The sequence below is a fragment of the Coregonus clupeaformis genome, chromosome 10 (genome assembly GCF_020615455.1).
Source record: "Coregonus clupeaformis isolate EN_2021a chromosome 10, ASM2061545v1, whole genome shotgun sequence".
In the NCBI taxonomy this organism is placed as follows: domain Eukaryota; kingdom Metazoa; phylum Chordata; class Actinopteri; order Salmoniformes; family Salmonidae; genus Coregonus; species Coregonus clupeaformis.
Genome location: NC_059201.1, coordinates 48,047,665 through 48,058,111, shown reverse-complemented (window position 1 = coordinate 48,058,111; position 10,447 = coordinate 48,047,665). Strand labels below are relative to the sequence as shown.

At 42.3% G+C, this 10,447-nt stretch overlaps 1 protein-coding gene across 5 annotated transcripts; it reads left to right on the top strand.

The window, feature by feature from the left end:
• The first annotated feature begins 2,173 nt into the window (after positions 1-2,173).
• On the top strand, positions 2,174-10,101 carry LOC121575418 (BTB/POZ domain-containing protein KCTD20). 5 transcript variants are annotated; one of them, XM_041888519.2, is made up of 8 exons: positions 2,976-3,213; positions 4,050-4,112; positions 4,750-4,918; positions 5,474-5,570; positions 5,787-5,907; positions 6,227-6,364; positions 6,598-6,708; positions 9,485-10,101. In XM_041888519.2, the coding sequence occupies exons 2-8, from the start codon at positions 4,106-4,108 to the stop codon at positions 9,793-9,795; spliced, it is 954 nt and encodes a 317-aa protein (XP_041744453.1). In that variant the 5' UTR covers positions 2,976-3,213; positions 4,050-4,105; the 3' UTR covers positions 9,796-10,101. The 5 variants fall into 5 exon arrangements, with proteins under 5 accessions (XP_041744452.1, XP_041744453.1, XP_041744449.1 ...); XM_041888515.2 differs by having other exon boundaries at positions 2,977-3,213; positions 6,167-6,364; XM_041888517.2 differs by lacking the exon at positions 4,050-4,112 and adding an exon at positions 3,324-3,433 and having other exon boundaries at positions 2,977-3,213; positions 6,167-6,364.
• The last annotated feature ends 346 nt before the right edge of the window (positions 10,102-10,447 follow it).

Genomic DNA, 10,447 nt, shown 5'->3' with positions numbered 1-10,447 from the left:
GGGCTGCAATTTCTGAGACTGGTAACTCTAATGAACTTATCCTCTGCAACAGAGGTAACTCTGGGTCTTCCATTCCTGTGGTGGTCCTCATGAGAGCCGGTTTCTTCATAACGCTTGATGGTTTTTGCGACTGCACTCGAAGAAACTTTCAAATTTTGACTGTCGTTTCTCTTTGCTTATTTGAGCTGTTCTTGCCATAATATGGACTTGGTCTTTTACCAAATAGGGCTATCTTCTGTATACCCTCCCCCTACCTTGTCACAACACAACTGATTGGCTCAAACACATTAAGAAGGAAAGAAATTCCACAAATTAACTTTAAAGAAGGCACACCTGTTAATTGAAATGCATTCCAGGTGACTACCTCATGAAGCTGGTTGAGAGAATGCCAAGAGTGTGCAAAGCTGTCATCAAGGCAAAGGGTGGCTATTTGAAGAATCTCCAATATAAAATATATTTTGATTTGTTTAACACTTTTTTGGTTACTACATGTGTTATTTAATAGTTTTGATGTCTTCAATATTATTCTACAATGTAAAAAAAAGAAAAAAGAAAGAAAAAACCTTGAATGAGTAGGTCCAAACGTTTGACTGGTAGTGTACGTTTAGTTCAGGAGAACATCCAGTTGTCCCGATTTAACATGTTCTCGAGTCTCAACTTAAGGAAGTTTTGCTTGTATAATATGTCGGCCCTGTTTGAAAACTACTGTATTTCCCTCCATCCTTGAAGTAATCACTGATGCACCTGTAGTTGGAACTGAATACGGTTGTGTCAGTGATTAGCTCAAGGAGGAAGGGAAGGTTGTGTTTTCTAAGTATTCTTGCAGGGTCAGGACGTTACTTTTCAGGGGGCATTCTTTGAGTTCTGTCATGATGACAAGGCAAGACATAGCTGGATCAGGATGTCTCTGGGCTGTATCATGTATACGGTGTCGATATTAGGACCATCTCAGGATGTAAGCTGTATTGACAAAGCTAACGTGCATTTTCAAGATACACAGATTCTGTACAGGTCTCCACATATCAACATATCTTCACAATGCCTGGACTTTTTGCTGTAAATCCTATATCTCAAACATGTACATCATCTCTAGCATGGACAGGAAGACCATGTAGTGTAACATGGGCGAAAAGCCTTATGGTGTAGGGTAGTCACTAGCTGGTCATGCTACTGTAGAATGGACTAAAGTGCAGATAAGAGGATGTGGTTAAAGATTAGGTTAGGATGAAGAATAAGGTTAGGGTCAGTGGTTGGAATCGTATTTGTGGTTAGAAAGCAGTATGTATGAGATATTTTGAACTTATGGTGTTGTATAGCAGGGGTTTAAAGTCCTGTCTGTAGATGGTATTTTGTCTGTTTCTATTATTTTCAACATGATTGTTTATTCTCTTTCTGAGGTCGATCTATTTGGTTGAAATCTACAGCCTTTACTATGAAAATGTAATTTTTGATAATTTATAAAGAATATTCATTGTTGTACCTGTAACCCCCCCAACTAAAACATTACGAAATAAAACAATGTGTCACAAAAAAAGAATATTCATTGTTGTTTAAGTATTTAAAGGTGCTATCTGCAATTCAAACAATAACAAAGCAGCAACCTCACCACTGTTTTGGTAAACAGCTGAGGGATGGGGCTGGAGAAATGTAACCACTCTCAAATTCATAGACAGAGCTTTTTTCACGTTGCTCGCTTTGGGATTCGAAACAGCAACCTTTCGGTTACTGGCCCAACGCTCTTAACCGCTAGGTTACCTGCCGAACTGTGTGAGAGTGTGATTTGAAGGAGTCAGGCGCAGGAGGGTAAATCACAGAATACAGAGTTTATTCCTTAATACACAGTTACGCTGGATAGCAGTGCGCAAAACAGGCGCCCTGGAACAAATACAGGCACACGGGGAAAAATATACCCCGGCAATACAAAGTACAGGTAGCTCCACCGAGCTACACTCATCTCACATGAAACAATCACCCACAAGGGGGCAGAGGGAACACTTAAACACATACTAATGAGGGAAATATGAACCAGGTGTGTGTAATTGACAAGACAAGACAAATGGAATGATGAGATATGGAGCGGCAGTGGCTAGAAGGCCATTACGTTTGACATTTTAGTCATTTAGCAGACGCTCTTATCCAGAGCGACGGTGACGACGAACGCCGAAGCCTGCCCGAACAAGGAGGGGAGGCAGCTTCAGAGGAAGTCGTGACAGACTGACCATCCATGATATCAACACATATAGTTGTAAGAATTATTTGAAGGTACAGTGTGTTATCACATTATTTACCAAAATTGGAGTAAAACAAGCTTATATTTTGGGTTCTGATGGGGTATGACGACAGTTGAACTAAACTCATAAGGCATTTATAAGTTATATTCTTCAAGAATTAATGTGTATATCATTTATTAGAAAGTCCAAAAATGCATATAGCAATCACAGATTGCCCCTTTAAAAGCCTAAAAGAGATTAGGTTGTATTTCGTGAGGTAGTGGTATTGTCTTTTTAATGATTAATCTGTTATTTGGTTAAATAAAGGCAAAATAAAATAGCCGTAGTGTGATGAAGGCAAAATATAAAATAACATTTGAATCTCAATAAGTTTTGAATGATAAAATCAGTTGTTCCCACATACCTTTTTAAACAAAGTAAATGTGTGTAACGTGTAGCCTAACGTCATACTAGATTTCACTAAAAGGTGGGTGATGTCGTTACTGCCACCATCTTTTTATCATACATTTACATTTACAGTTTAGTCATTTAGCAGAGCGACTTACAGTTAGTGAGTGCATACATTTTGTAATGTAACATTATTTGAGACATTTTATTGTTTTCTCTCTGTTTCGGATATCTGTTTCAATATTGTTTCTCTAAACCATATCAGACCAATAAATATGACTTTATAAAGTGAAAATAGTCCCCCCCCGTCAAATTATTGGGGATTTATGGTAGAGGTCAGTTGAGGAAAGATATATACACAGTAGCAATTCTGCGCGGTGAAACAAACGGATTTGGAATTCTCTCACGAGAGTCTCTGGGTTTCTACACCGGGAGTAATTGGATTTGAGAGCACTGATCCGCTGTCACCGTATGGGCTGGGGCGCTTTCGGTAAACCCATATTCCTGCACCCCGCGCTCTGGCACTTGGCATCGTGTCCATCGTTCGCTTGACAGACCGGGTACAGAGAACAGCCGTTTTTACTCAGACGTTGTGGTAAGGCTGGTGGTTAGTCGTTGTCTGGTGGTCTCCGTCGGGTATAGCTTATGTTTTGGTAATATGTCTGCAATTGTATCTGAATGTTATTATTGTGTTTTATAATACAGCTCTGTATTTCGGTTATGACGTATGCAGACCGTGATGCGGGCACGTAAACTCCAGACATGTTGCGCAGCATAATTCGTAGCACTGTCAAATTGACATCTCAAATCAGCAGGTATGGCTACAGTGAAAATCGTCGACGGTCAATGCTGTTTATTAGCTGGACAATACAGAATTGTTGATGGGGTTGGGGCTATATGGTGTATGGGTTGGGGTAGCCTACAATATATCTTGATTTTGGCCTTAGGCTACCAGTTCTGTTACAGTGCAGTGTCAATATTATCAGCTCTCCTCAACAGTTGTTGTTATAATTTGCATCCCATCAAACTCTTTTCATCATTGTGTTAGATTAGAACCTGTCTGTCTTCCACCTTTTGGCTACAACTGAATGCTGTGCACTGCACACCATTGAATACCATTGTTACAACTCAAGTGTCATACCAGAGTAACTACCAGTAGAAAACCTATGCATTAATTACCCTTTAACTGAGTAGTACTACATCTATTTTACTTTTAAAAAAACTAAATTAACATAGGTACTGTATGTAGCTTACTGCATTTACTTGACAGTCTATTACACTGGTTATTCTCTCATTCCCCTGGAATAATGCCTACTCTGTGTCCAGTTGCCCTCCTCTCAAATTCACTGGGTATTGTCACACATAATGATGACTTTATCAAATCTGTAATGCTCTGTTTATGTGTTACTTTTTGGATGTCTGTTGTCTCAGCTGACTTCCAGGTTTAAGTGCAGGTGGGATGTCACTGCCCTATTGGTGGGAGATGAATGCCAGGTTTGTTAGTAGCAGAACAATCTTCAATGTCAGAGACCCAAGCAGATACTGTATGTAAGACAGAGAGTATTATGGGCACTGTTGACGACTTCGTCACGCTACAGCTATTCCCAGTATTCCCATGTCCCTCCTGCTGCTGTCTGTATCAATCCCAGTCCAGAGAACTGGGAGAACTGGTGAGGCTGGAAAAGCTGGCATGGTACTGTGCCGCTATGGTACGCTACTGCGGTAATCTCCTCCTCCTCTCAGGGCTTAGTGAGGAGGCTGACAGTAGCAGATGGGTCCAGGGCACCAGGCTAATAGGCTCACTAACTCTGTGGGACGGCCGGTTTGAAGGCCTGTATACTACTAGTTGTCTTGTTCCACTGTTACCTGACCCCTTACCATCAATTAGACCTACAGTACAGTAGGGCAGGTCTTTGCTACAGCCCACCTTTGTTTCCATCTAACCCTGATATGGCTGTAGCCTCCATTTGTTATGGTGTGTTGGAGTAATGGGGGATAAAGCCATATCAGAGCCAGTGTCCTCTCTGCCTCATGGTTTTGGCCACATTTGTCAGTTGACATATTCGTAGGATATCTCTTGCACAAATGTAAATCCATGAGATTAACTGTGATTGCACTTGTTCTCCCCCAGACATTGAGATGGCAGCACGTCCAGACTTCCAACATGAGGGGAGGACTGAGAAGAACCTGTCTCCCCTGTCTCGCCTCCCCTATGAGCGGGTGACCCTGATGGTGGATGGGACTCACTTTGTGGTGGACCCCGCCCTGTTCACCGCCCACCCTGACACCATGCTGGGGAGGTAAGGTCCAGACTCTGTGTGTCAGATTTAGACTATTTTATTATAGTGTAACAGACTCTCACAAGACTGTGTTAGCCCACTGAGCTAAATCAGCCAAAGCCTTAGCGCAAGTCTTCAGGTCTCAGACAAGTTTAGTCATCACGCGAGCGTGGATCACCACCATGTCCAATACAGTAGTACAGCCTATTATTAGACCAGGGAAAGATATACAAGAAACACTAACAAAGCCCTAATACCTCAGCAAACATGTGGTTTGTTTCTAATCTCAGAGAGTAATGTTTACTCTGACCCAGTGGCCATTTGGGTTAATCTGGGCTAATAATCGGAGATTGGTCAAATATTACACAGGAATATTCCTCTCATTAACACCTTCTCTCGCATACACAATGGAGGCATTGCTATGATTCTGACAAGTTACACTGTACTAAGAAAGGAAATTAGACTTGAATGGTAAATGGACAGAGCTTTCAACAAGCACTAAACTCAGAAATGCATATTGTGAGGACATTTTAATATAATTAAATGAATAAATAAATAACACATTTGAATTCTCAGGATGTTTGGTCCTGCCCGTCACTTCACGCGGCCAAACGCTAAGGGAGAGTATGAGATCGCTGAGGGAATCGGAGCCAGCATATTCAAAGTCGTCCTGGTGAGTTTCTCTTAAGATAGTTCACCTGAATTATGAAATTACTTATATCTTCCCTTACCTAAACTAACCTACTGTGTTTCTCTCTCCCCCCTCTCCCTCTCTGTCCCTTGACTCTCTCTCCCTCTCTCTACCATTTCCTTTATTATTTTCTCTCTCTCTCTCTCTCTCTCTCTCTCTCTCTCTCTCTCTCTCTCTCTCTCTCTCTCTCTCTCTCAGGACTTTTACAAAGTAGGTATCCTGCAGTGTCCAGAGGGAGTGGCAGTGTCTGAGCTCAGGGAAGCATGTGACTACCTCTGTATTAACTTTGACTACAGCACCGTCAGGTGCCGAGATCTCAGTGAGTAGCATGGTCACATTGGGTCTGACCAAGGCCCTGTTCAAGACCGAAACGTTGAGTAATGTTTTGCAATGTTGCATGCACAGTTTTCAGAACTAAGTTACACTATTTTTCAAAACCTATTCCGAATTGCTTAGTCTTCTTAATCTTTAATGTTCCCTATTGAAATATACATTTTGCCATGCACAAGAGACTATAAGCTATGATATCAAATCAGAGGTCATAGTTCAAATGGTGTGACCATTCATTCCTGTCCCAGGTGCATTGCTGCATGAGCTGTCCAACGACGGTGCTAAGCGTCAGTTTGATGTCTTCCTAGAGGAGCTAGTTGTCCCGGTGATGGTGTCCAGTGCTCAGGAGGGGGAGAGGGAGTGTCACATCGTAGTTCTCACAGATGATGACATAGTGGATTGGGACCATGACAACCCTCCACCCATGGGAGAGGAGTACTCACAGAGTAAGTGACCTAGTCCTTCACCTCTCTCAGGGTAATTATAATGAATCATACATTATTAATAAAATAGATAATTTACATTATCTTTTGGACAGTGCTGTTTGTCTCATTTTCTATACTTTATATTTTGGGGAATCTTGTACCCCAACCTTTTTTGGAAAATAATAATGAATCATTTTGGAGTGAGCATTTTGTTTGATATTATTTCCTGTTCTCTCGCTCTTCAATGTTCCCAGTTCTGTATAGCACCAAGCTCTATCGCTTCTTCAAGTACATCGAGAACAGAGACGTGGCCAAAGCACTGTTGAAGGAGAGAGGACTGAAGAACATTCGCATTGGCATTGAGGGTGAGTTGATTACCATGTCCCAAATCAACCCCCTAACTCTCAGCCTCTTCTCCTAGCCTCTTCTGCTTCAGTGTTTTAATATCTGAAAGAAACAAATAGGTATAAGCATTCAATCCGTATCGCGGAAGATCCGTGCTATATATGGGTTAGCTGACAATGTCAAGAAAACGATGCACATGCTTTAATGGGGAAGAAGTCCTTGTGTTATTGTGATTCTGGATGGCCAGATACAGTGGGGGAAAAAAGTATTTAGTCAGCCACCAATTGTGCAAGTTCTCCCACTTAAAAAGATGAGAGGCCTGTAATTTTAATCATAGGTACACTAGGTAAACTATGACAGACAAATTGAGAAAAAGAAATCCTGAAAATCACATTGTAGGATTTTTAATGAATTTATTTGCAAATTATGGTGGAAAATAAGTATTTGGTCACCTACAAACAAGCAAGATTTATGGCTCTCACAGACCTGTAACTTCTTCTTTAAGAGGCTCCTCTGTCCTCCACTCGTTACCTGTATTAATGGCACCTGTTTGAACTTGTTATCAGTATAGAAGACACCTGTCCACAACCTCAAACAGTCACACTCCAAACTCCACTATGGCCAAGACCAAAGAGCTGTCAAAGGACACCAGAAACAAAATTGTAGACCTGCACCAGGCTGGGAAGACTGAATCTGCAATAGGTAAGCAGCTTGGTTTGAAGAAATCAACTGTGGGAGCAATTATTAGGAAATGGAAGACATACAAGACCACTGATAATCTCCCTCGATCTGGGGCTCCACGCAAGATCTCACCCCGTGGGGTCAAAATGATCACAAGAACGGTGAGCAAAAATCCCAGAACCACACGGGGGGACCTAGTGAATGACCTGCAGAGAGCTGGGACCAAAGTAACAAAGCCTACCATCAGTAACACACTACGCCGCCAGGGACTCAAATCCTGCAGTGCGAGACGTGTCCCCCTGCTTAAGCCAGTACATGTCCAGGCCCGTCTGAAGTTTGCTAGAGTGCATTTGGATGATCCAGAAGAGGATTGGGAGAATGTCATATGGTCAGATGAAACCAAAATATAACTTTTTGGTAAAAACTCAACTCGTCGTGTTTGGAGGACAAATAATGCTGAGTTGCATCCAAAGAACACCATACCTACTGTGAAGCATGGGGGTGGAAACATCATGCTTTGGGGCTGTTTTTCTGCAAAGGGACCAGGACGACTGATCCGTGTAAAGGAAATAATGAATGGGGCCATGTATCGTGAGATTTTGAGTGAAAACCTCCTTCCATCAGCAAGGGCATTGAAGATGAAACGTGGCTGGGTCTTTCAGCATGACAATGATCCCAAACACACCGCCCCGGGCAACAAAGGAGTGGCTTCGTAAGAAGCATTTCAAGGTCCTGGAGTGGCCTAGCCAGTCTCCAGATCTCAACCCCATAGAAAATCTTTGGAGGGAGTTGAAAGTCCGTGTTGCCCAGCGACAGCCCCAAAACATCACTGCTCTAGAGGAGATCTGCATGGAGGAATGGGCCAAAATACCAGCAACAGTGTGTGAAAACCTTGTGAAGACTTACAGAAAACGTTTGACCTGTGTCATTGCCAACAAAGGGTATATAACAAAGTATTGAGAAACTTTTGTTATTGACCAAATACTTATTTTCCCCCATAATTTGCAAATAAATAAAAATCCTACAATGTGATGTTCTGGATTTTTTTTTTCTCATTTTGTCTGTCATTTTGTCTGTCATAGTTGACGTGTACCTATGATGAAAATTACAGGCCTCTCATCTTTTTAAGTGGGAGAACTTGCACAATTGGTGGCTGACTAAATACTTTTTTTCCCCCACTGTAGCTCACAACAATGAGGGGAATCGTAAGTGGCTCATTTAGTCTTGTTATTGATACCATGTCTTGTTTTGAGGTGTTTTGTCTGATTTTAGTCAACGCTAATATGGCAAAATATTTGCTAGCTAGCTAACCAACAACTGTAACAATGTATTTGAGAAACAACACGTGCTCATTGTGCAAATGTATTTTCAATAAACATTGGAGACAAAATATAGTTTGCATGTTGTCAACAATCTAAGTTTTGCCCCATAGTTGCGCATACAGCGGTTTTGTTGCTAAACAATCAACCCGTATATAGCGAGAATGACATTTAAAGGCTATGTTCCTGCATTCGCAGTACACGCTGCATCCCACTGGGCAAACACTGGTTGAATCAACGCTGTTTCCACATTATTTCATAAAAAAAAAAGTAATGTGATGACGTTGAATCAATGTGGAAAACTGATTGGATTTGCAAAAAGTCATCAACGTAAGGACATTTCAACTTTTTTTACCCAGCTTTTAATCTAAATCCAATGACATGGTGAAATTGTTTGTTGATTTCACGTTGTTGACAACTCAACTAAATTTAAATCAAAACTAGACGTTGAACTGACGTCTGTGCCCAGTGGGTATGTCGTCTCAATCGAAAATTACCGTAAAATTTCAATTGCGCTATTACGCAAATCTTCCGGGATACATTGTCTGAAAAAGTATAAAAATCAGGTAGCGCGTCCAGGGAGGGAGGAGAGATGAGCTCAGTTCGATGGGGGAGAAAAAATAAGTAAGGTGGAAAGAGTTAAATGACTAAAATGTAAATGTAAATGTATTGAATCTAGCCCCAAGTCTTCCAATGCTATAGGCTACATTTTGCTTACCTCTATCAAGTTCCCTCAAATCTGCAAACCCTACAGAGATACTGAACATTACGTGCATCTGGTCCTCATGTATCCCAGGGTACCCCACCTGTAAGGAGAAGGTGAAGCGCCGTCCCGGTGGGAGGTCAGAGGTCATCTATAACTACGTGCAGCGGCCCTTCATCCAGCTGTCCTGGGAGAAGGAGGAAGGGAAAAGTCGACACGTGGACTTCCAGTGCGTCCGCAGCAAGAGTGTCCCCAACCTCATCGCCTCTCTGGGGGAGCCAACACGACCCGCAGCCACACCCAGCCCGCAGGTCGATGAGCTGGATAGACTGATCAGCCCTGATCCCCACCCCCAGTCTCAGGCCCCACCCCCACCCCCACCCCCACCCTCCAATGACAGTTGAGGAGGGTAGAAGTTGACCTTAGGCATATATTTGGTTATGGTCAGGGTTTGGCAAGGTTAAGGTTGTGCTGATACTAGGGCCTAGATTCAATCAGATCAAGCGTTAACCAGCGATAGCTGACACCCGTATAGCTGATGTTTTGGCGTGTCGGAGATGTAACTGGGTTGGAGCTGTCAAATCGGTGAGCAGCTGCACTTGTGATCTCACGAAGCCACACCCTTCCAACTTGTGTTAGAAGTTCAGAATGAGAATGTGTAGGCTATATAGAAATAATGACGCTCAAATTGAAAATCATTCAAATAAATAATGAGGATTTCTGTCAGCCTAATCGAGGTGTAGATTACATCTCACATTCCAGCATTCAAAATTGTAAACAAGGCTGCATGGGATTTCTCTTAATGCAACCCCATGCAGCCAATGGGAATGTCCACTTTAGGTATAATGCCGGGAGCGCTTGTTGATTTGACAGCTCTAACACAGTTCCACCTCCGACACCGCAAAAACAACCATTATGCAGGTATCAGCAAGTGCGGATCTGATAGAATCTAGCCCTAGATCTGTGTTTGGGGGCAACTTCTACCCGAGGCCGTCATCAGTTACCATGTTAGCCTGTCTTCCACTCAGGGTGTTTGAGTTTACAGACACACTCAAA

Bases quoted from the DNA above. Each gene is read 5' to 3' on its own strand.
- LOC121575418 (XM_041888515.2), top strand. The intron at 6,365-6,597 runs GTAAGTGACCTA...CAATGTTCCCAG, and splicing joins GGGAGAGGAGTACTCACAGA to TTCTGTATAGCACCAAGCTC. The intron at 6,709-9,484 runs GTGAGTTGATTA...CATGTATCCCAG, and splicing joins CATTCGCATTGGCATTGAGG to GGTACCCCACCTGTAAGGAG.